At 43.4% G+C, this 25,406-nt stretch overlaps 3 protein-coding genes across 17 annotated transcripts in view; all 3 read right to left on the bottom strand.

The window, feature by feature from the left end:
- Nucleotides 1–25,406, bottom strand: part of LOC309391609 (zinc finger protein with KRAB and SCAN domains 3-like) — a 145,200-nt gene that overhangs the window by 93,289 nt on the left and 26,505 nt on the right. For 8 of the 15 annotated variants that reach the window (XM_081952253.1, XM_081952254.1, XM_081952265.1 and 5 more), the window contains 2 exons: nucleotides 22,323–22,452; nucleotides 16,300–18,919 (listed from right to left, as the gene is read on the bottom strand). The exons of 1 other annotated variant lie outside the window; for it this stretch is intronic. In XM_081952253.1, coding sequence (XP_081808379.1) covers nucleotides 16,539–18,919; nucleotides 22,323–22,452 — 2,511 coding nt within the window. In that variant the 3' untranslated portion in view covers nucleotides 16,300–16,538. Of the gene's footprint in view, nucleotides 1–16,299; nucleotides 18,920–22,322; nucleotides 22,453–25,406 lie in introns of those variants that run through there. 6 more of the 15 variants (XM_081952268.1, XM_081952269.1, XM_081952252.1 and 3 more) reach the window with 1 other exon arrangement.
- On the bottom strand, nucleotides 3,293–5,666 carry LOC309391984 (uncharacterized protein). The gene is made up of 2 exons (XM_081952857.1): nucleotides 3,683–5,666; nucleotides 3,293–3,335 (listed from the first exon to the last, which is right to left on the bottom strand). The coding sequence occupies exon 1, from the start codon at nucleotides 5,612–5,614 to the stop codon at nucleotides 3,725–3,727; it is 1,890 nt and encodes a 629-aa protein (XP_081808983.1). The 5' UTR covers nucleotides 5,615–5,666; the 3' UTR covers nucleotides 3,293–3,335; nucleotides 3,683–3,724.
- LOC309384543 (uncharacterized protein) lies at nucleotides 8,462–14,165 on the bottom strand (the record flags this gene model as incomplete). The annotated part of the gene is made up of 5 exons (XM_081938229.1): nucleotides 14,023–14,165; nucleotides 13,049–13,163; nucleotides 12,857–12,921; nucleotides 9,676–9,805; nucleotides 8,462–8,469 (listed from the first exon to the last, which is right to left on the bottom strand). The coding sequence occupies exons 1-5, from the start codon at nucleotides 14,134–14,136 to the stop codon at nucleotides 8,462–8,464; spliced, it is 432 nt and encodes a 143-aa protein (XP_081794355.1). The 5' UTR covers nucleotides 14,137–14,165.

Here is a 25,406-nt window from a genome sequence, read left to right as displayed (position 1 = left end):
CAGCGGCTTCACTTATGTGTTGAACAGGAGAGGCGAGAGGACCGACCCCTGTGGCACTCCACAAGTGAGTGGCCTCGGGGTCGACCTCTGTCCCCCTGTCAACACACATTGCTTCCGGTCGGAGAGGTAGGAGCCGAACCACCGCAGAACGGTACCTCCGACTCCTATCCCCTCCAACCGGCGCAATAGGATACCATGGTCGATGGTATCAAAAGCCGCCGAGAGGTCTAATAGGACCAGGATAGAGGAACAACCTCTATCTCTGGCCCTCCAGAGATCATCGACCAACGCGACCAAGGCTGTCTCTGTGCTGTGCCCGGGTCGGAAGCCGGACTGGCGTGAGTCTAGATACTCGGATTCGTCAAGGTGTTGTGGAAACTGCTGCGCCACCACATTCTCGACAACCTTCGCTAAAAACGGAAGGTTGGAGACTGGACGATAGTTAGCTAGCTCCATTGGGTCGAGTGCAGGCCTCTTAAGTAAGGGTCTCACCACCGCCTCCTTCAAGGCGGCTGGTAAGGATCCCTCACCCAATGAGGCATTCACCAGGCCCAGAAGCCAGCCTCGGGTCACCTCCCAAGATGCCAGTACCAACCAGGAGGGACACGGGTCCATTAAACATGTGGTGGGTCGTAGCCGTCCACGCAACCTATCCAAATCCTCGGGGGCAACAGAATCAAACTCCTCCCAGGATGGTCTCACAAGACTCGCTGTTGGCGGCCCGTCTGGTCCACTGAGGGGGGCCCATCCGCTCCGGATCTGAGCGACTTTATCCTGCAGATATTCCCCAAACTCCTCTGCTCTGCCCTGCAAGGGTGCCCCCTGCGTCCTCTGTGACAAGAGGGAGCGGGTCACCCTAAACAGGGCGGCAGGGCGGTTATCCGCGGACGCAATAAGAGCAGCGCAATATCTACGTTTGGCCGCCCTTAATGCCACAAGGTAGGTCCGTAAATAGGCTCTTACCTGTGTTCGATCAGATTCGGAGCGTGAGGACCTCCACCTGCTCTCTAGACGTCTCCTATGGCGCTTCATCACCCTCAGCTCCTCGGTATACCAAGGAGCCCGGGTGGGTCGCTGCCGCAGGAGAGGTCGCAAAGGCGCAACCCGGTCCAAGGCCCCAGCCGCCGCCCTATTCCAGGCGGCCGCTAGGTCCTCCGACCGAGCGCGGGTCAGGGCTACAGGTAATGGCCCAAGCTCCGTCTGGAACCTATCCGGCTCCATCAGGTGCTTGGGGCGGTACCAGCTTGGACCATCTGGTCCCGCCTCCTCGCGGTGGGGGGGTAGCGCCAGGGAAGTCCAGCCGGAGACATGAGTGATCCGACCATGACAGGGGTGTAACAACAAAGTCCCCTATACCCAGATCACTCGTCCACTGCTCAGATACAAAAACAAGGTCCAATGTGTGGCCACCTTCGTGTGTGGGGCCCTGAATTAACTGAGTCAGGCCCATGGCTGTCATGGAAGCCATGAACTCCCGAGCCACCTCAGACGCTGCTCCCGTCGACGGCAGGTTGAAATCCCCCATAACCACAAGCCTGGGGATCTCAACCGCCGTCTCCGAGATCAGCTCGAGGAGCTCGGGCAGGGCCGCTGATGTATAGCGAGGAGCCAAGTATACAATCAGCAAACCCAACTGCCTCCCTGGGCCCCATTTCACACCAAGGGACTCACACCCGGATATCTGAGGAACAGTGAACTCCCTCGGCTCTAGACCTTCCCGTATAACTACCGCCACCCCACCACCCTTACCCAGGGCCCGAGGCTGATGGAATGCGCGGAAACCTGGTGGGCACATTTCCACGAGGGGTAAACCACCCTCGTGGCCCAACCAGGTCTCCGTTATCCCTGCAAGGTCCAGCTCCCCCTCAGAGATCAGCTCATTAATGAGGGGGGCCTTGTTGGTTACGGACCTTGCATTGCAAAGCATCAGCCGTAGGCCCGGGCTCTGTAGTTCCTGGCCACCTAGATTGCGGGGGTTGGTACAAACGACCGGGCGTAGCCAACAGCCACGGTCTCCCAACCGACCTTGTAATCTTCTTTTGTCCTCGCATCCCCCCCTCCCCGCGACCGTTGTAATCAAACAACCCTCTATTGGAATTACTTGTTCCCTCTCCCCCCCCACTCCGCTCACTTCCCTCCTGGACTCACCTGTTCGTCTGGCACTGGCTTCCCTCCTGGCCTGGTTATCCCCCCCTCCCTTCCCAGAACCCCCTAAAAACAATATAAAACATTTAGCTAAAAAACCCCTCAGCTTCCTCTTCTTCCACCTCTCGGGGTTCACAAACCCGTCATCAAGGCTGGCCCCTGAGAGAGCCAAGGGCCATACCTGCGAAAGAGGGGCCTCCCGCAGGCGGAGCAGATCAGACCTCGAATAAATTAAAACGTTGTAATAGTCCCAGTAGGGTAGGGGTGCAGATAATGCAAAGTTAGTAATTAATAGAGTCTCGGTGGAATGGAGGGTAGAAAGTTAATAAATAGAAGAGTCTCAATGGAGGGTAGGGGATATTCCAGTGACCAGGTGGTACTTGGTACTTGGAGGCAGGAGGGGGGAGGGCGAGAAATGATTAAATATCCCAGGTGGTAGGGGGAAGGCAAAGGTAGCAAAAATAGTGGAGGGTAGATGAAAGTTCAGCTTAGCTGTTTCCAGGTGGATACAGCCCCCCCCCCCCCGATGGATGGGGGGGCCTGGAGGGGTATGGGAGCAGCCAGGAAAGATAAAATAACCCAGGAGTCCCTGGCTGCGGCTCCCTCCCTTCGTCTGCCGCCGCAGGCATCTCCCTTTGATCCTCCGACTGCCTCTGCCTCTGGCTGCTTCCCAGCCCTTCTCACCTATCAGCTGATTATTCCAATGTCCTGTTGCATCCCGTTGCTCCCCCTTAAGCCCTTTGATGTCTCTGGGTCTCTGGGGGCCTCCAGAGCCTCTCACCCCCTCTTCCTTACTCCTCTTCTGGCATTTCTGGCTTTTCAGCTTCTCCTTTCGGTGTTTTCGGCGCCAGCACCAGCGCCATCTGCGCAATCGCACCACGCCATCGCCATTGCTCTCTCCTTGCTGTTTACAGCCCTCCGAGCCTCTTTCCTCTCCGCTCTTCACCGACCACCCTGTCGGGCTAATATCAGCCTGAAACATGCCTGGGTGGTCGGGCTGTCCAACTCTCGACCCCCTTCGATGGTATGGGGGCCGGCAGCAGTCCCTACCCGGTCGGGAGCTCCATGGTGTTCCTGGAGCTCAGAGGACGATCGCCATTCGTAGGAAGCTCCTCCATCCTTTTATCAATGCAGGTAAACAGATTCCCACCCAAATGTATTTGTATATGGAACATTTGGCCATTCATCCTCTTTGTCAGGGGAAATTTCACCCTGAGCTAATGAGGTGTAGACCGTCGGCTTTCCTAAAAAGCATATCTTCAGAAAAAGCGAAAATAAGACCCGATAACAAGTTCTAATTAAAAACAAAACTTTAATATGAAAATAAAAATAAACAAATCTATCTAATTGTTACATTTTGGCAAGAGCAATTGTCGTCCACATTCTTGGCAGACGAACAGAAGATCAAAAGTCTCTGGAATGTGTGATGTATTAAGAAACGTGCTAAGAAGCATGCGCAGTAAATCATTGCTCATAAGGCCTATGACCTGCGCAGTAAATCTTCAGCTCGGCTAGCAAACAATTAACACTGTGACACTCTTGAAGTTTTTTTTCCTTATTTCAAAGACTTATAGGGCTTCTACACTGTGTGGGTCCATTTATGGGAGTTAAGATTACTGCTCGTAATAAAACCTTTTCCACACATGATACATTTATAAGGCTTATCCCCTGTGTGGATTCTCTTATGGATTCTAAGATACGGCTTTGTAGAAAAACTCTTTCCACATTCCATACATTTATGCTTCTCCCCTGTGTGGGTCTTTTTATGGGTAATAAGATTACTACAGCCAGTAAAGGATTTTCCACACTCCATGCATTTATACGGCTTCTCCCCTGTATGGATCCTACTATGGTAAATAAGTTGACAGTTCTTCATAAAGCTCTTTCCACACTCCATGCATTTATGCGGCCTCTCCCCTGTGTGGATCTTTTTATGGAAAATAAGGTCACTGTTGTTAGGGTAACTCTTTCCACATTCCATGCATTTATAGGGCTTCTCTCCTGTGTGGATTCGTTTATGAACAGTAAGAGAAGAACTTTGACGGAAGCTCTTTCCACACTCTGTGCACTTGTATGGCTTCTCCCCTGTATGGATCAAGTAATGGGAAGTAAGAGCATTATTATATAAAAAGCTCTTTCCACATTCCATGCATTTATAGGGCTTCTCTCCTGTGTGGATCCTTATATGTAAATTAAGTTGACTTCTCTGAATAAAAGTCTTTCCACACTCCATGCATTTATAAGGCCTTTTCCCTGTGTGGATAATTTCATGTAAATAAAGACTTTTGAGTGAGCTGAGGCTCTTTCCACACTCCATGCATTTGTAGGGCTTCTCTCTTGTGTGAATGCTTTTATGGAAAGTAAGGTCACTAGCCGTAGGAAAGATCTTTCCACACTCAATGCACTTGTAGGGCTTCTCTCTTGTGTGGATCCTTTTATGTGAAGTAAGTTGACTACTCTTCGTAAAGCTATTTCCACACTCCTTGCATTTAAAAGGCCTTTCCCCTGTGTGTATCATTTTATGGGTACTAAGAGTACTCCGTTCATTGAAGATTTGTCCACATTCCATACATTCATAGGACTTCTGTTCTATGTGGATCTTCTTACGACTTGTAAGTTGACACTTGGCTGTAAAGATATTTCCACAGTCCTTGCACTTACACATCTTCTCCCCTGTGTGGATCCTTTTATGGGAAAGCAGACCACGGGTCTTAAAAAAGGTCTTTCCACATTCCATGCATTTACAAGGCTTATCTCCTATGTGAATTTTCTTATGAGAAGTAAGATTCTTGCTCTGACTAAAGGTCTTTCCACACTGCATGCATTTATAGGGCTTCTCCCCCATATGGATCCTTTTATGGGAAGTAAGAGAAGTACTAGAAGTGAAGCTCTTGCCACACTGCATGCATTTATATGGCTTCTTCCCTGTATGGTTCCAGAAATGCAAAGTAAGAGAAATACTAAAGGTGAAGCTCATTCCACACTGCGTGCATTTATATGGCTTCTCTCCTGTGTGGATCCTCTTATGACGTGTAAGTTGGCAATTCTTAGTAAAGCTTTTCCCACACTGGATATATTTATGAGGCTTCTCGCCTGTGTGGATCTTTTTATGGGAAGCAAGATTGCTGCTCTGAGTAAAGGTCTTTCTACATTCTGTGCATTTATATGGCTTCTTCCCTGTATGGATCTGGTAACGTGAAGTAAGAGCAGCACTAGAACTGAAACTCTTTCCACATTCCATGCATTTATGTGGCTCCTCTCCTGCATGGTTTTTTTTGGGAGATATATGGCATCCATTTTTATGAGTCAAGGTCCATTTATAGTTTTTTACATTGTCTCTACATATATCATTTCCTTTGATTTGGGTTTGATAGTGTTTATCTACATCTAATTTGTTTATGAATACTTTCATACATTTTCCAATATATTTCTTCTTTATTTTTCCTTCCTCGGCCACAGAGGCTTTCATTGATGCATGGACAGAAGATGAACTTCCCTGATTGCAATTATTTGACTGGTTTCTATCAATACAATACAATACAATAGTAGAGTTGGAAGGGACCTTGGAGGTCTTCTAGTCCAACCCCCTGCCCAGGCAGGAAACCCTATACCGTTTCAGACAAATAGCTATCCAACATCTTCTTGAAGACTTCCAGTGTTGGGGCATTCACAACTTCTGGAGGCAAGCTGTTCCACTGATTAACTGTTCTCACTGTCAGGAAATTCCTCCTCAGTTCTAAATTGCTTCTCTCCTTGATTAGTTTCCACCCATTGCTTCTTGTTCTACCCTCAGGTGCTTTGGAGAATAGTTTGACTCCCTCTTCTTTGTGGCAACCTCTGAGATATTGGAATAATGCTATCATGTCTCCCCTAGTCCTTCTTTCTCTTAAGCTAAACATACCCAGTTCCTGCAACCGTTCTTCATATGTTTTAGTCTCCAGTCCCCTAATCATCTTTGTTGCTCTTCTCTGCACTCTTTCTAGAGTCTCCACATCTTTTTTACATCGTGGCGACCAGAACTGAATGCAGTATTCCAAGTGTGGCCTTACCAAGGCATTATAAAGTAGTATTAACACTTCACGTGATCTTGATTCTATCCCTCTGTTGATGCAGCCTAGAACTGTGTTGGCTTTTTTGGCAGCTGCTGCACACTGCTGGCTCATATTTAAATGGTTGTCCACTAGGACTCCAAGATCCCTTTCACAGTTACTACTACTGAGTATGGTATCACCTATACTGTACCTGTGCATTCCGTTTTTGTTGCCTAAATGTAGAACCTTACTCTTTTCACCATTGAATTTCATTTTATTAGATAGTGCCCAATGTTCAAGTTTGTCAAGATCCTTCTGTATCTTAAGCCTATCTTCTGGAGTGTTGGCTATTCCTGCCAGCTTGGTATCATCTGCAAATTTGATGAGTTCCCCATTTATTCCCTCATCCAAATCATTGATGAAGATGTTGAAGAGTACTGGGCCTAAAACAGAGCCTTGGGGTACTCCACTGCATACTTCCCTCCATGTAGAATTCTCTCCGCGGTGCCATTTCGTTTCATGGCTTTCTACTTCCACTAGAATTGTAGGGTTCTTCATAGTGTATCCATGACTAATCATTTGGTATAGTACTCCGGAATCTTCATCTTCCTCCCAATTATTTCCTTCACAGAAAAAGAAAAATGAAAATTTTGGAAGATGAATTTAGGTTTTTTTGGCAAGGGAAAAACCACAGATTAAATATCAAATTCTCCAAGATTCAAAGGAAAGGGGAGGATTTGGTTTGTCGGATTTGAAATTGGACTTTGTAGCCTGCTGTGCAATTTAGATAAGTAATAGGAGTTGTTCAGAAATAAGAAAGGTTTAGAACTAGAAGGGAATTACAGAGGGCTGGATGTCATGGATATTGGTGGTATGATAAATTTAAGATAAATCTAACCCTTCATTTAATACTTTGTTAAAGCAATTTTGGCATCAGTTACAGCCTCAAGTCTTTTGGGGTATGAGGAAACAACTTGTGCGCATCTGACCCTTTGCAACGACATATGAAATTTAGCTCAGGTGCCTCCCATTTCTCTAGACAGTTGCTTACATGTTTCTATAACTTACTTAATTGGAGTCCACCTGTGGTAAATTAAATTGATTGGAGATGATTTGGAAAGACACACACCTCTTGATAGAATGCTTCACAGCTGAGAATGAATATTGTAGCAGAGGAAAAACCATTAGGTGAAAGGAACTGCCTGCAGAGCTGAGAGACAGGATTATTGCAAGACACAGATCAGGAGAAGGCTACAATAAAATTTCTGCTGCACCGCACCAAGAGCACAGTGGCCTCTATAATTCTGAAATGGAAACATTTGCACAACCAGGGATCTTCCAAGAGCTGGTCGCCCGGTCAAATTGAGCAAATCAGGGTGTCAGGCCTGTAGTTATGTTTCTTTTAGGATCTTTGGCCTGCCACACTTTCTATTATTTTCCTATGCTGTTTCATTAGTGTAGTAGTTGGGAGGGGGGAATAGAAAGGAGTAGGATAGTGGAATGTTTTGTTGTCATTCTTTCTAGAAGCTCAAGCTCATCTTTTGTCTCCACACCTCGACACCTAACCGGAGGGGTGTAGATGCCAGCGTGGAAGTTGATGATTGGAACATGTGATGGATTTGTGGGTGCGGGGATAAGATCATGAACTTTCAACTGGGTGGAATTCCAGGAAGAAGATCAGAGTTGGAATTCCATAGACGTGCTGTATGATTAAATTGGAACTTTAAGGATGATTCTGCCTTGGTCTCTGATTGATTTCATACATGGTATTTAGAACGCTGACACAGGGGAGAAGAGAGGTGACCAAGAACTTGATGGTCCCTCTGACCGTATGGATATGGGACAGAGTTCCAAAAGGACAACCATCACTACAGCCTTCCACTGATCTAGGCTTCATGGCAGAGTTGGCTAGATGGAAGCCTCTCCTCAGTGTAAAACACATGAAAGTCCGCTTGGAGTTTGCAAAAAAGCACTTGGAAGGTCTCTCAGTCTCTGAGGAAAAAGATTCTCTGGACTGATGAAACCAAGATTGAATTGTTTGGCCTTGATTCTAAATATTAGGTCTGGAGGAAACAAGCACTGCTCATCACCTCCCCAATGCCATCCCAATAAGGAAACATGATGTCGGCCGGGCCATGGCGTGGGCGTGTTTTTCAGCAGCAGAGACTGAGAGACTGGTCAGGATTGAGAGAAAGCTGAATAGAGTACAAGAATATCCTCAATGAAAACCCGTTCCACAGCTCTCAGTATCTCAGACTAGGCTGAAAATTCACTTTCCAACACAACTACAATCCTAAGCAAAAAGCCAAGAAAATTCAGGAGCGGTTTAAGGACAATTCTGTGCCTGTCCTAGAGTGGCCCACCCACAATCCTCACTTGAACCCTAATGATCATCTCTGGAAGGATCCGGAAATGGCTACCCAGCGACGGTCGTCATCTAACCCTGACTGAGATTGAGAGGATTTGCAATTAAGTATAGCAGAAAATCCCCCAATCCAGGTGAATGTTGCGTCATAACCCAAAAAGACTCAAGGCTGCAGTTGCTGCCAAAGGTGCTTCAACAAAATACTGAATGAAGGGTCTGAATACTTATGCCAATGTGATATTTAAGTTTTTTTTTAACACATTTACAGACATTTCTAAAATCCTGTTTTCACTTTGTCATTACGGGGTATCGAGTGTATGTTAATGAGACAAAATTGTATAATCATGCTACAGCAAAACAAAAGTGAAAAGTGAAGGAGATCTGAATACTTTCTGAATGTACTCAAATTGTATTATTATTGTATATTATCAACAAATGTAGGTCAGGGGTGTCAAACTCAATCGCGAAGGAAAACAATGATGTAACCTTAGAAAGAGGGGACAAATTATAATTTTATTACTTTGTCTTTAATACAATAGTAGAGTTGGAAGGGACCTTGGAGGTCTTCTAGTCCAACCCCCCCTGCCTAGGCAGGAAACCCTGTACCGTTTCAGACAAATTGCTATCCAACATCTTCTTAAAGACTTCCAGTGTTGGGACATTCACAACTTCTGGAGGCAAGCTGTTCCACTGATTAATTGTTCCAACTGTCAAGAAATTTCTCCTCAGTTCTAAGTTGCTTCTCTCCTTGATCAGTTTCCACCCATTGCTTCTTGTTCTGCCCTTGGGTGCCTTGGAGAATAGTTTGACTCCCTCTTCTTTGTGGCAACCCCTGAGATATTGGAACACTGCTATCATGTTTCCCCTAGTCCTTCTTTCTCTTAAGCTAAACATACCCAGTTCCTGCAACCGTTCTTCATATGTTTTAGTCTCCAGTCCCCTAATCATCTTTGTTGCTGCACACTGCTGGCTCATATTTAAATGGTTGTCCACTAGGACTCCAAACTTTCCACTAGGACTCCAACTTTCTTTATTTCAATTTCACCACTTTTTTTCTAATTCATTAATCCCCTTCGTCATCTTTCTTTTTCCAAATTTGTAGTTTTTAGTATAAAATTCCTTGCATATTCTTACCCAAAGAGGCTACGATCCTATGATTTTCCACCATGACTTCCCGATATAGTGCTTTTTGGTCAGCATCCAGCTGACACCACTCCTCTTCGGAGAAATACACAGCCACCTCCTTAAAGGACACCAGACCTTCCTGAACGAGATGAAAACAGAACAAAAATCAGGAGGATTTCCAAGATCTATCCTTATTATTTAAGTGATTCCAAACATACATTTCAGGCAACTCAGTGAAAGAAATCCCATGTTTCATCTGGGTTGGTTTCACGTCACCTGGAGGAAAATGATTATCTAGACCCGCGCCAGTCCGGCTTCCGACCCGGGCACAGCACGGAGACGGCCTTGGTCGCATTGGTTGATGATCTCTGGAGGGCCAGAGATAGGGGTTGTTCCTCTATCCTGGTCCTATTAGATCTCTCGGCGGCGTTCGATACCATCGACCATGGTATCCTGTTGCACCGGCTAGAGGGGCTGGGAGTCAGGGGCACCGTTTTACGGTGGTTTGGCTCCTACCTCTCTGATCGGACGCAACGTGTGTTGACAGGGGAGCAGAGTTCGACCCGGAGGCCACTCACATGTGGAGTGCCACAGGGATCGGTGCTCTCGCCTCTCCTGTTCAACACATATATGAAACCGCTGGGCGAGATCATCCGTGGTTTTGGGGTGGGATATCATCTGTATGCTGATGATACTCAGCTATACATTTCCACTCCGAACCACCCCAATGAGGCCGTCGAAATGATGTCCCGGTGTCTGGAGGCCGTACGGGTCTGGATGGATGGCAACCGACTAAAACTCAACCCTTCCAAGACGGAGTGGCTGTGGCTTCCGGCCTCCCGGTTCAACCAGGTGCTTCCATCTCTGGCCATCGGGGGCATCCAACTAGCCCCCATGGAACAGGTGCGCAATTTGGGCGTCCTCCTGGATGCCCGGCTGTCCATGGATAACCATGTAACAGCCGTGGCAAGGGGGGCGTTCCATCAGGTCCGCCTGATGCGCCAATTGCGCCCCTTATTGGACCGGGATGCCCTACGCACAGTCACCCATGCGCTAGTGACGTCTCGCCTGGATTACTGCAATGCTCTCTACATGGGGCTTCCCTTGAGATGCACTCGGAGACTACAGTTGGTCCAGAACGCGGCCGCGCGGGTGATTATGGGGAGGACTAGATACTCCCCTGTAACACCTCTCCTGCGCGAGCTGCACTGGCTTCCTGTGGTCTACCGAGTGCGTTTCAAGGTTTTGACTATGATCTTTAAAGCGCTTCATGGCACAGGGCCTAGTTATATGCAGGATCGCATCCTGCCCCACACATCCCTACGACCAATTCGCTCACACAGAGAGGGACTTCTCCGGGTGCCGTCCGCCAAACAGTGCCGGGGGGCGACACCCAGGAGCAGAGCCTTCTCTGTGATGGGCCCAGCCCTGTGGAATGACCTCCCCCGTGACATCAGGATTACTTCCGATCTCCGCTCCTTCCGTGTACAGCTGAAGACCCACCTCTTTCAATTATCTGGCCTGGCTCAATCGCAATCGTAATTTTCTCATTCCTCCTAACTGTTTTTTAAATTGTCCTTAATATTAGTTTTAACTGCATATTGGGTTTTTACAATTGGGGTATTTTAAAGCTGATTTTTAACTGTCTAATGATGTAATTTGTTTCCTCCTCCGTGTATGTATGAGTGTTGTGTATGTATGTACGTTTTTGTGTTGTTATATATTTTTTATGTTTATGCTCCATTGTACGCCGCCCCGAGTCCTACTTGGAAAGGGAGCGGCTAATAAATCCAAATTTATTATTATTATTATTATTATTATTAGGGGTGGGTTCCGGCTGCTGCTATTGCTGGTTTGCTCAGGGACCCGCCGTGCGAGCGCTTCGCACGCATGCGCGGTACTTCAAAAAACGAAATGGCACCGCGGAGAGAATTAGTTTGGGGGCGTGGCAGACCGAGTTACTACCTACTTGGTCGAACCAGTTCGAACCGTCATAACCTAGCTACCTGCGGGATCGCATCCTGCCCCATACACCCCTGCGGCCGATTCGCTCTCACAGGGAGGGACTCCTCCGGGTGCCGTCCACTAGGCAGTGCCAGCGGGCGACGCCCAGGAGTAGGGCATTCTCTGTGATGGGCCCGACCCTCTGGAATGACCTCCCCCCCCCCGACATTAGAATAACGACCGATCTCCACTCCTTCCGTAAAAAACTTAAGACCCACCTGTTTAACTTAGCTGGCCTGGCCTAACTGTAGCTTTTGTGTCCCTCTAGCCTATATTTTAAATTTAAAATGTTTAGGGATAGATTTTTTAGGTTGTTTTAATTTTTAACTATAACTGTACAGCCTATCATATTATTTGTTTTAATGGGTATTTATAATTATCTAAGTTTGCATATTGTTTTATTGTGGTCTGTACACCGCCCCGAGTCCCTTTGGGGAGAGGGGGCGGTCTATAAATTTAATAAATTAAATTAAATTAACCCACCTCTGATCGGTCTGTCTGTCCCGATCCAGAGGTGGGTTCCTACTGGTTCGAACTGGTTCGGCCAGTTCCATCAGCAAGACTTTCAGCATCTGGAGAGAATCAACTGGTTTGGGCCTTGGAAATCCCACCCATCACTCACTCCAATCCACCCAAAAATGTGTGTGTGTGTGTTCTTTTTACCATTTACGTAAAAGGCTTGTGGTGTCCCCGAACAAATAATCCATACTCAAAACCTTCCTTAATGTGTTTGAGCGGCACTCAGGGATTTACATGGGTGTCATCAATGGACAAAGACACACTATATCTCTTTCTGCTGCTCCTCAGATTACAATGAATCCACTCCTTGTACTCCAGCTCAAAAGCTGAAGAAGAGAAACCTGCTTAGAAATATAACTTATCATCCGTTCCAAAGCGGGATTGTTTGGCCCAAAATTCCAGGCACAAATCGGAGTGTAAGAAATTGCTTTAAAGGCTGAAGGGCCTTGATCCGGCCACCCTCTTTGGATTTTAACAGTCTGCTTTATCTTTTAACCTGGTGCCATTATTTTTTTTTACCGCTAGTTATAAACAAGGTGTTTTAGAAACTGTAAGGGAACCATGAAATTATTTCAATTATTATTGAGTCACCTTGTACAATTCCATGTCAAAGAATTACCAATACTCACATTGTGTAAATTTTATTTTTTTATTATCCCACTCTTACTTTTGGAGCTTCACTCAATCTTTCATCACCACCATAAAAAGGAGTCAAATTTGTTCTGTCCTTCCCTGCCAGGGAGACAGAAAGTTTAAATGGGTAATTAATAAAATAGCAGGAGGAATTCTACAGAAGGGAAGAGACAGAGAAGGTAAGACAGCTGGAATCTCTCTCGGGAATGGATGGACTTTTGATTACCATTTGACATGTCCTGACTTGAGGATTCATGAAACATCCTCGTGGAACACAGCTCCCGAGGGGGATTGGATGGAATCCTCTTTCTCATAGGTTCTCTGGTCTGCAGAGGGAAAGGCTTGAAATAGGAGGGAGGAGAAAAGAAAAATACATCACACAAAATGAAGTGGATTCTTGCTATCTAAAAACAACTTAGATCCAAAATCTATCAATGAGCCTAGAATGTAAGAAAGGAACAGTTGTCTCCAGTCTGTTCTAGAATGGATAACGGAATAATGTCCTGCAACAATTAGTGAAACATCTCCTCCACATATCATGAACACACATCCCTTCGGCCGATCCTCCGAGTGCCGTCCACTAGGCTGTGCCAGCGGGCGACGCCCAGGGGAAGGGCCTTCTCTGTGATGGGCCCGACCCTCCGGAATGACCTTCCCCCTGATATTAGAACAACCACGGACCTCCGCTCCTTCTGCCAGAAGCTCAAAACCCACCTGTTTAAGCTAGCCGGCCTGACCTAATTCCAGCTCTCCCACCCCAGTCTGCATTTTTAAATTTCATGGGCTGGTCTTAAGGCTAAGTTTTTAATTTTTATAAATTTGTACAGGGTTCTAAAGTCTAATCCGATTTTAATTATATTTATTACTGTTTGTATGGTTTTAATTTGGTACCTGTACACCGCCCCGAGTCCCTTCGGGGAGAGGGGGCGGTCTAGAAATCAAATCAAATCAAATAAATAAATAAATAAATAAATAAATGAAGACCAGAGAAGTAGTGTCATACGAAAATTCCAATAGGAAACAAAGGCAACAACACAAGCAATAATTCTTACTTTAAGATCAGAGGTTTATTGTTTCTAATAATTTGGAACATTAGAAATGAATAGATATTTTAAAAATAATAATAGCAGTAATTCACTTGCATTAATAAGTCATTGCAGTGGGCCAATGATAAACAGCAAGTCCTACAAGGTCTCTCACCTCCAACTCGACCTGCTCCTTCTGCTCCTCCGCCTGACTCAGGAGGAAGCCTTCCGCCAGGGCCACCACCTGGGAGCTGGTCTCTGCTCCACACTCTCGCACCCAGCTCTTCATCGGCAGGGGCAGAAGGGCCAGGAGCTGCTCCAGAATAACCAGGTCCAACGTTTGGATTTCAGTGTGGAAGGGACCTTGGAGGTCTTCTACTCCAACCCTCTGCCTAGGCAGGAAACCCTGTACCATTTCAGACAGATGGCTATCCAACATCTTCTTAAAGACTTCCAATGCTGGGACATTCACAACTTCTGGAGGCAACTTCTGTTCCCCTGATTAATTGTTCTCACTGTCAGGAAGTTTCTCCTCAGTTCTAAGTTGCTTCTCTCCTTGATCAGTTTCCACCCATTGCTTCTTGTTCTACCCTCAGGTGCCTTGGAGAATAGCTTGACTCCCTCTTCTTTGTGGCAACCCCTAAGATATCAGAACACTGCTATCATGTCTCCCCTAGTCCTTCTTTCTCTTAAACTAGACATACTCAGTTCCTGCAACCGTTCTGCTGCCGTAAAGCATATTGTAATATGTTAATAAAATCAGATATGGCTCAGTAGCCTTCTGCCTGATATTAGAGAAAGTTTGCTGAGGCTTGCCAGAAACAGGCACTTTTCCAAATGCTTGGTAGATGCATTCAGAAGAAACCTGTAAAGTGGCAGCTGGTAAAACAATCTGAGCATCAACTGGAGCAAAGGGCCCAGACCAGTACAATTGATCAGGAATGAAGGAACACCGCCCCCCTGAGTGAAGAGCATGCAAAGCACATCGGTGTTTAAATTCGCTGTCCCAAACTACATATTGCACTGGAATAAGCAACATGCGAAAGGTAGTTTTCCAATCTTCAGGTACCAAAATATGTTTTCTCATAGTGGCTTCCAGCATTCCCTGCACATAGGTACTACCCAACCCCGTATCTCTAAAACCTTTTCTAAGTTCCGTTAAAATTGCATACGACAGAGGACGATATTCTACTATCTGAGCTCCATTCTGATCTACTTGTCCCGTCGCGTGTACTGGACAAACAGACAACATATCAGCAATTTCTTCTATATTCTCCCCCCCCCCCATTGCTAATTGTTCCTCTAAAATTTGCCTCATGGGGGTATACAATGGCCGTGGAGAAGCAGAATTATTAACCTCTTCATGAGGAGCTGAGGGCCCAATTGAAGATGATTTCGGGGGGAATAATTTTTATTTGATCATAATCAGGTGGAGGTTTTGTGGTCAATTGTTGTTCTGGCAAAGCATCAGAGCCAAATTTTTCCACTGCTTGACGGCATTGAAACCATAGATGTAATATCTGTACTGGAGCCCGGGGTTCAAGATGTAAAGTATTCCCTACTTTGTCCAATCCGGTAAACGGAGCGTCCCGCTGTAACACCTGACTTTTGTAACAGGAATCGAAGTTCCCGTACATGTTGTTGCTGTTGTTGAGATAGATTGCAACCCATACTTACCACTGAGGGGTCCCAGAGGATGAAGGTGCACCTTGGGGTCTATTCCAGATGGAGGTAAGTATGTTGGCTGTTGCTTCCCCCACAAGGATGTCCCTGTTTGGGCGCCAGACGATGAATTCAGAAATCAGTCTTAGCAAGGTATACAAAATGTCTGTCTGCCTCTGCAGAGTTTATTGCTTTTTGTACAGTTTTAACAAGCAGCAAAAAGAATATATAGCAACAGCATCGTTATTAGTTTATTCTTCTTGTCAATCTTTAAGAACATCCCAGCCAGGGTAGAGTCTCGTATATCTTGATGGTGCCTGGTGGTTCTAATTAGGTGAGCTCATAGACATTTGAGGTAAACAGTTACTGAGGCATGGCAGTTTGCTGCACACGGCCTCTACGTAACCTTTATATGACCTCTATCTCTACATTTAATATGTCCTAGGTGGACAGTGACGGGCACCAAGAAAGAATTACAATACAATAGCAGAGTTGGAAGGGACCTTGGAGGTCTTTTAGCCCAACCCCCTGCCTAGGCAGGAAACCCTACACCGTTGTGAACCAAAGACTTCTGCTAGGATGATTTCATAATGTAAAAGAACTATTTGTAGTTTGCCAAGCAGCAGCAATTTGTGCAATATGATTTTGCAAAGTAAATAGTTTCATGAGTATATTTGGAACTAGAAAGATTAAACCGTGAGAAATAAGGAACCAAACGTAACATATGGATGGAGGTTTCAGTTGTACACGAATATATGTAGAAACTGGTGGTCAGCAAGAAAGAACAACATTGGGGAATTGAGGTTTTATTATGATCCTATTGAGAATGGGATAAATATGAAGAAAGAAGATGTATTTCTCTTGAGCACCAAAACCTCTTTCCTTATTCAGTAAATGTGATTAGGAAATGCATATATTTCAAGAACTAAAACATAACATTTTAAAAGATTTTCCAAATGTATTTGCATATGGAAATACAGCCATGGGTGCTCTTGAAGCTTTTTCTAGATTTCACAATTTATATGGCTTCTAGATAGTGTGGTTCCTTTTATGGTAATTAAGAGAACTGTTCGTAATAAAACCTTTTCCACACAGCATGCATTTATACGGATTCTCCCCAGTGTGGATCCTTGCGTGGGCCTTAAGATACATCTTTGTAGAATAACTCTTGCCACATTCCATGCATTTATACTTTTGCCCTGTGTGGCTCTTTTTATGGCCAATAAGACCACTACAGTCAGTAAAGCATTTTCCACACTCCGTGCATTTATATGGCTTCTCCCCTGTATGGATCCTAGTATGATAAATAAGTTGACAGTTCTTAATAAAGCTCTTTCCACACTCCATGCATTTATAAGGCTTCTCCCCTGTGTGGATCTTTGTATGTTGAAGAAGTCCACTGCTTTTAGGGAAGCTCTTTCCACATTCAGGGCATTTATAAGGCTTCTCTCCTGTGTGGATTCGCTTATGAACAGTAAGAGAAGTATTTTGACGGAAGCTCTTTCCACATTCCATACATTTATAGGGCTTCTCTCCAGTGTGGATCCTTTTATGAAGAGTAAGAGAGTTTGTATGAGAGAAGCCCTTTCCACACTCCATGCATTTATAGGGCTTCTCTCCTGAATGGATCCGAGAATGGGAAGTAAGATAGTGACTAAAAGTGAAGCTTTTTCCGCACTCCATGCATTTATAGGGCTTCTCTCCTGTGTGGATCTGTTTATGAAGAGCAAGATAAGAATTGTGAGAGAAGCTATTTCCACACACTTTGCACTTATATGGCTTCTCCCCTGCATGGACCGAGTAATGGGAAGCAAGATAATCACTACGAGAGAAGCTCTTTCCACATTCCATGCATTTATAGGGCTTCACTCCTGAATGGAGCTGAGAATGTGAAGTAAGGTATCGACTACAAGTGAAGCTTTTTCCACACTCCATGCATTTATAGGGCTTCTCCCCTGTGTGGATTCTTTTATGAAGAGTAAGGGCACCACTTTGAGAAAAGCTCTTTCCACACTGTTCGCACTTATATGGCTTCTCCCCTGTATGGATCGAGTAATGGGAAGTGAGAGAATGACTATATAAGAAGCTCCTTCCGCACTCCATGCATTTATAGGGCTTCTCTCCAGTGTGGATCCTTTTATGAAGAGTAAGGGAAGAATTGTGAGAGAAACTCTTTTCACACTCTGTGCACTTATATGGCTTCTCCCCTGTATGGATTGAGTAATGGGAAGTAAGAGAAGTACTACGAGAGAAGCTCTTTCCACACTGCATGCATTTATAGGGCTTCTCTCCTGAATGGATCTGAGAATGGGAAGTAAGATGATGACTAAAAGTGAAGCTCTTTCCGCACTCCATGCATTTATAGGGTTTCTCTCCTGTGTGGATCCTTTTATGAAGAGTAAGGGCACCACATTGAGTAAAGCTCTTTCCACACTCTTCGCACTTATATGGCTTTTCCCCTGTATGGATTGAGTAATGGGAAGTGAGAGAATGACTATATAAGAAGCTCCTTCCACACTGTATGCATTTATAGGGCTTCTCTCCTGTATGGATCCGGGAATGGGAATTAAGATTTTGACTACAAGTGAAGCTCTTTCCACACTCCATGCATTTATAGGGCTTCTCCCCCGTGTGGATCTTTATATGTACAATAAGATCACTTTTCTGAGGGAAGCTCTTTCCACATTCCATGCATTTATAGGGCTTCTCCCCCGTGTGGATCTTTATATGTACAATAAGATCACTTTTCTGAGGGAAGCTCTTTCCACATTCCATGCATTTATAGGGCTCCCCTGTGTGGATCTTTATATGTACAATAAGTTCACTTTTCTGAGGGAAGCTCTTTCCACATTCCATGCACTTATAGCGCTTCTGTTGTGTGTGGATCATTTTATGCCGTGTAAGTTTTCTGTTTTCAGGAAAACCTTTACCACACTCCATGCATTTATATCTTTTCTCCACTTCATGGATCCTTTCATGGTAAATAGGTTGACTGTCCTTAATAAAACTGTTTCCACACTCCATGGATTCATGTGTCTTCTCTCTTGCGTGGGTCCTTTTTTGAGCTGTACAGGACTCATTTTTAGGAGGAAGAGGCAGGGTCCATTTATAGTTTTTTCCATTGTCTCTACATATATAATCTCCTTTGATTTGAATTTGATCGTGTTTATCAATATCTAATTTGTTTATGAATACTTTCATAAATTTTCCAATATATTTCTTTTTTATTTTTCCTTGCTGGGCCACAGAGGCTTTCATTTGGAAATTGGCACAAGACAAACTTTCCTGATTGCGATTATTTGACTCACGGCTTTCTACTTCCATTAGAATTGTAGGGTTCTTCATACTGTATCCACGACTGATCATTTCGAATAGTTCTCTGGAATCTTCATCTTCCTCCCCATTATTACCTTCACAAGAAAAGTAAAATGAAAATAACTAAAAGAGCGAAACATAGGAAGACTGAATATAATGAAAAACAAACTGCTTCAAATTTCTTAAATGCAAAGAAGCCCTTCAAGAATATGATTGGAATTTTCTTGATTACAATTTTGGAAGATACATTTACGTTTGTATGGCAAGAGAAAAACTATGGATTAAATATCGCATTCTACAAATTTCAAAGGAAATGGAAAGATCTGGTTTTCCCAATTTGAAATTGGACTTTGTATTCTGCTGTAAGGTTTGTATAAGAAGTGGGAGTTGCTCGGATAATAAAGAGAATTTTAGAAAATTCAAACAAGCACAAGGCAAGGGTGACCTTTATCACCACTATTATTTATATTTACATTGGAGGTCTTGACCAGGATAATTTTTTAAAAATGAGCAAATTAAGGGTCTAGAAATTTAAAAGGAAGTATTTAAGCTCCAAGCGTTTGCAGACGACCTGGTGTTTATTATGGAGAAACCATTGGGGTCTGGCATGAGGCTAATGGAAGTACTGGTAGAATATGGGGAAGCAACCAGTTTGAGGGTAAATAAAGAAAAAACTAAGCTATTAGTGAAAATTATGACAAATGGGCAGAAAAATGAATTGCCTGAGAGAATAAACATTTAAATAGCAAAGAAAGTGAGATATTTAGGAATGCAATTAGCGGCGAGATGCATAACACTTAAAGCAGATAATTACAATAAACTATTTGACCCAATTAAGGCAGATCTAGAACGGTGGAAAAATTTACAGCCCTCCTTCATGGGGAGAATAGCAACAGTCAAAATGAACATCTTACCCAAAATACTTTTTTTTTATAACTCTACCAATAAGATTGGAGAAAGAATATTTCAGAAATTTAAACAAAATGGTATTTAAATTTATTTGCAAGGGAAGAGGCTCAGAATTAAACTGAAATTCTTACAGGATTCCAAGGAGAGAAGAGGATTCTGACTGCCCAATTGGGAAAGATACTATACTGTTGTGGCCCAGCAGGAGCCGTTGGAGTTGCCACCGGACTCCGACGGCGAGGGTCCCTCTGAGTCGGCTCAGGAAGATGTGGAGGACCCTGGACAGGGTTCCGACTCTGAGCAGGGCGCAGAGAGGCTGGTTGGCCACCAGGAGGCGCCTGAGGCATGGAGCAGTGGTGAAAGCCAAAGGAAGGGGGCTCCTGATGTCATGCCTTGGAGCAGTGGGGAGGAGTCACAGGACAGTGAGTCAGACATCAGCAGTGAGCTATTAGATGCTTGGTACAGGCGTGCTACCCGGCGTAAGGAGCAATTGAGCAATTACAGGAGGTAATGGCTCTCAGCTGCTGATCATTAGACTCCTCTCCAGACTATAAAGGGACTGCTTGTGGACACGCCCTTTGCAGGAATCAACTGATCATTGGAGTTGGAGAATCTCTCAGATCTGTGTCGTACTTTGGCAGGCTGGATTGCTGCCAAAGGGTTTAGCTGGATTGCTGCCCAGAGTGCTATCTTGACCTTGGCAGGCTGGATTGCTGCCAAGGTTGAACCTGTATGTCAATAAACATCTGGAAGTGACTTTGTGTCGGAGTGACTTGTTATACAAGAGGAGGGGGTCAGAACACTATACTATTGGGCTGCACTATCATGGGTAAAAGATTGGATAGGACTTAAAAATAGAAGACTATTAGCGTTGGAAGGTCATGGTATGCAAATAGGGTGGCATGCCTTCATATGGGATGGCAAACATAAAGCCCATCAGTACTTCCATAGGCACCATATAAGACGAGCTCTACTTGATGTGTGGTGAAGGATTAAACAACAAAACTACATGGAAACGCCAAACTGGTTATCAACGTTGGAGATGTTTGTCCATCCGAATTTTATTAATTTAGGAAAAGTAATTATTTATAACGAGATACTAAACAAAAGAGGTGAACTAAAATTAGAAGAGAATTGTATAAGGAAGGAATAGAACTGAAATGGTGGGCTTACTTACAAGTCCAATCTCGATACGTAAAAGACAAAAAAGAAAGGGGTATTAGGAAAGAACCTACAGAATTAGATAAAAATTTTCTAGGTGAAGAGGTTAAAATGATTAAAAAATTATATCAATATGAATTGGATTATACAATGGCGGAAAAGCAGGTAAAGGAAACGATGTTAGCATGGAATAGGAACTTTGGTTATAGCATAGATTTGGACAATTGGCAAGATTTATGGGAAAGAAACAAAGTTAACTTTAGCCACCTCGTATAAGGAAAACTTATACAAGATGTTCTAACATCCCACCCACAAGATTAGCTAAAATTCACAAAAATTTATCGCCACGATGTTGGAAATGTAATGGTGCACTAGGGACCTTCTACCATATGTGGTGGGAGTGCATGAAGGCTAGGGCTTTTTGAGACCAGATAAGAAAGCATTTGGAAGATATGCTAAATCAAAGGATGGAGTTGAGGCCAGAATTATTTCTACTAGGAGAAAAGAAAAACATGGCAAAGATGGACTATATTTAACGCTGCATATTTTAACGGCGGCAAGACTGATCTTTGCACAGAAATGGAAGAATAAGAAGACTCTCTCAGAACAAGAAATAATAAATAAGATACTGACGTGCACAGAGATGGACAGACTGACTCTAGAGCTCAAAGACAAGGGTGAGATGGAATATCACGAAATCTGGGACAAATTGTACCAATGGTTAGAAATGAGGGAAAAAGACCAGGACAGAAAAACACAGATAAGAATTGGAAAATATGGTATTAATTATGTTTGTTATGTAAAAATTGAATATGTATTTGTAGGATTAGTAATTATATAAAAGAAAGGATCAATGGACAGGTAATCTGACTGGCTATGTACACATATGTAATGGATATAAAATGTAATTGTTATAAGATCTAATTACTATATGGAAATGTTTATGCCAGAAATGTCATACTATGTAAAATGTTTTTAATGTTTATCAAATTAAAAACTTTATTTTTTTTTAAAGAGAATTTTAGAAATAGGAAGGCATGACAGTGCTTTGGACGTCATGGATATTTGTGGTACGATAAATTTAGGAACAATCTAGGTTTCAAAACCATGATGTTACAAATGCCACATTAAGAATATGAAACAGATATAAACTCAGGCTGTGAAAACATCTTAATGGCTTTCAGAAGAATAAAAGATGCAAGGAAAGACAATGGATAACATATAGAGAGCGATTAGAACTTGAGCTGTGGAAATACCAAATGAAGTCAAGATGTAACCTTAGAAAGAGGGAGGAAAATATAACTATTACTTGCTCTTTTCTCTTTTATCATACTTTTTTCTTATTCATTAATCACATTAAACTATCATCTTTATTTTATTTTCAAAATTTGTAGTTTTTTATTCTGACAAAAAAGTCTTGTATGTTCTCACCCAAAGAGGCCACGTTCCTATGATTTTCCAGCATGACTTCCTGATATAGTGCTCTTTGGTCAGCATCCAGCTGTGACCACTCCCCTTCGGAGAAATACACAGCCACCTCCTTAAAGGACACAAGACCTTCCTGAATGAGAAGAAAACAGAACAAAAATCAGCAGTGAAAGAAAGGAATCGCACTTTTTGTCTGGATCTGTCTGTCTGCTCGCAAATCTATCTATCCCCATGCATCAACAAGACTCAGCATCTGGAGAATCAACTGGTATGGGACATGGAATTCCCACCTATCACTCACTCCAATCCACTCAGTTGTTTGCAGAACAAAGTGTGTGTGTGTGTGTTAGTATAGGTGATACCTTGCTATAGTATACCTTGCTGTACTATACCTATACCTATAGCTATAGCTATAGCTATAGCTATAGTATAGTATAGTATAGTATAGTATAGTATAGTATAGTATAGTACAGTATAGGCGATACCTTGCTCAGTAGTAGTAACTGTGAAAGGGATCTTGGAGTCCTAGTGGACAACCATTTAAATATGAGCCAGCAGTGTGCAGCAGCTGCCAAAAAAGCCAACACAGTCCTAGGCTGCATCAACAGAGGGATAGAATCAAGATCACGTGAAGTGTTAATACCACTTTATAATGCCTTGGTAAGGCCACACTTGGAATACTGCATTCAGTTCTGGTCGCCACGATGTAGAAAAGATGTGGAGACTCTAGAAAGAGTGCAGAGAAGAGCAACAAAGAGGATTAGGGGACCGGAGACTAAAACATATGAAGAACGGTTGCAGGAACTAGGTATGTTTAGCTTAAGAGAAAGAAGGACTAGGGGAGACATGATAGCAGTGTTCCAATATCTCAGAGGTTGCCACAAAGAAGAGGGAGTCAAACTATTCTCCAAGGCACCTGAGGGTAGAACAAGAAGCAATGGATGGAAACTAATCAAGGAGAGAAGCAACTTAGAACTGAGGGGAAATTTCCTGACAGTTAGAACAATTAATCAGTGGAACAGCTTGCCTCCAGAAGTTGTGAATGCCCCAACACTGGAAGTCTTTAAGAAGATGTTGGATAGCCATTTGTCTGAAACGGTATAGGGTTTCCTGCCTAGGCAGGGGGTTAGACTAGAAGACCTCCAAGGTCCCTTCCAACTCTACTATTGTATTGTATTGTATTCTTTTTACCATTTAAGTAAAAGGCTTGTTGTATTCCCAGAACAAATAATCCATGCTCAAAACCTTCATTAAAGAGAGGCACTCAGATAAAAAAGTACTTTGGAAAATTGGATAAAATGACATCAGATTACATTTGGCAAGGATTAAATTCAAACGTCTGCAAGATGTAAAAGAAAGAGGAGGATTCGCTATACCAGAATGGGAATTATATCATAAAGCAACAACGCTTACCTGGATAAAAGAATGGATAGATTTTAAAAAATAATAGATTGCTGACGCCAGAGGGCCACAATTTACATTTAGGATGGTATGCCTGCCTGTGGTACGGGAAGCAGGTAGCACATCAATATTTTCAGAGGCACTTTATAAGACAGGCGTTATTAGAAACATGGAACAAACTCAAGAAGAAAGTTTACGGCAAGGTACCAATTTCGCTATCAACGTTAGAAACGGTAGTACATCCAAACTTTATCAACCAAGGAAAAGAGGTCACCTATAAAGATATATTAGATAAGGAAGGGAGATTAAGATCGAGGCAAGAGTTAAAAGAGCAAGAAACAGAATTGGAATGTTGGGCCTATCTCCAAATTCAATCACGTTACTCGAAAGATATGAAAGAGTGGGGCATCAATGGGGAGCTGATGGTAATACATAAGATCCTTTTGGGGACAAATGACAAATTGATAAACAAGATTTACAAATTTTTACTGGAATACAAGATGGAAGAAGAACAGTTTAAGGAGACAATGATTGCATGAACGATAAACTTTATAATATACCTCTGTTGCATGGACGATAAACTTTCCCTGTAAGATACATCTGGATAAATGGGAAGAAAAATGGGATATAAATGTTTTATAGATGGCATCTGCTACCTGCGAGAATAGCCAAAATGTTTAGAAATTTAGTGCCAAAATGTTGGAAATGTGATTGTGAATTAGGCACGTACTACCATATGTGGTGGTCGTGCCAGAAAACAAAAGAATATTGGTGGAAAATTCAAAGGTGGCTGATAAGAGATAACCGAAGAGGAAATAGAATTCACAGCAGAACTATTTCTCTTGGGAATCATAAACAATAAATATAACAAGGAGGTAATTTATTTAACAATGCATATTATTACAGCAGCAAGAATGGCCTTTGCCCAAAGCTGGAAAAACAGGGAAGATGGGGAAATAATTAGGAAAATTCTGACTTGTGCTGAAATTGATAAATTGACATGGGAATTGAAGAATAAAGATGAATCAATAATACAATAATACAATAGTAGAGTTGGAAGGGATCTTGGAGGTCTTCTAGTCCAACCCCCTGCCTAGGCAGGAAACCCTATACCGTTTCAGACAGATGGCTATCCAACATCTTCTTAAAAACTTTCAGTGTTGGGGCATTCACAACTTCTGGAGGCAACTTCTGTTCCACTGATTAATTGTTCTAACTGTCAGGAAGTTTCTCCTCAGTTCTAAGTTGCTTCTCTCCTTGATTAGTTTCCACCCATTGCTTCTTGTTCTACCCTCAGGTGCCTTGGAGAATAGCTTGACTCCCTCTTCTTTGTGGCAACCCCTGAGATATTGGAACACTGCTATCATGTCTCCCCTAGTCCTTCTTTCTCTTAAGCTAAACATACCCAGTTCCTGCAACCGTTCTTCATATGTTTTAGTCTCCAGTCCCCTAATCATCAGAATAATCATCAGAATCCTAATCCCCTAATCATCAGAATCCCCCAAATCAGAATATTATAGGATCTGGGACAAATGTTATCAATGGTTGGAACAAAAAAAGAAAGACCCCAAATAAACAAAGACAAAGATTTATAGAATGGAGATTAGAATTATGTATGAAACTATAATAGCGAAAATGAATAAGAACAAAGCAATATGGTTGGAAAGATGGTATTTTTATATTTGT

Source organism: Natrix helvetica, assembly GCF_964273705.1.
Source record: "Natrix helvetica genome assembly, chromosome: 1".
In the NCBI taxonomy this organism is placed as follows: domain Eukaryota; kingdom Metazoa; phylum Chordata; class Lepidosauria; order Squamata; family Natricidae; genus Natrix; species Natrix helvetica.
The sequence above is the reverse complement of the archived record's forward strand: the minus strand, read 5'-3'. Positions and strand labels throughout refer to the sequence as shown.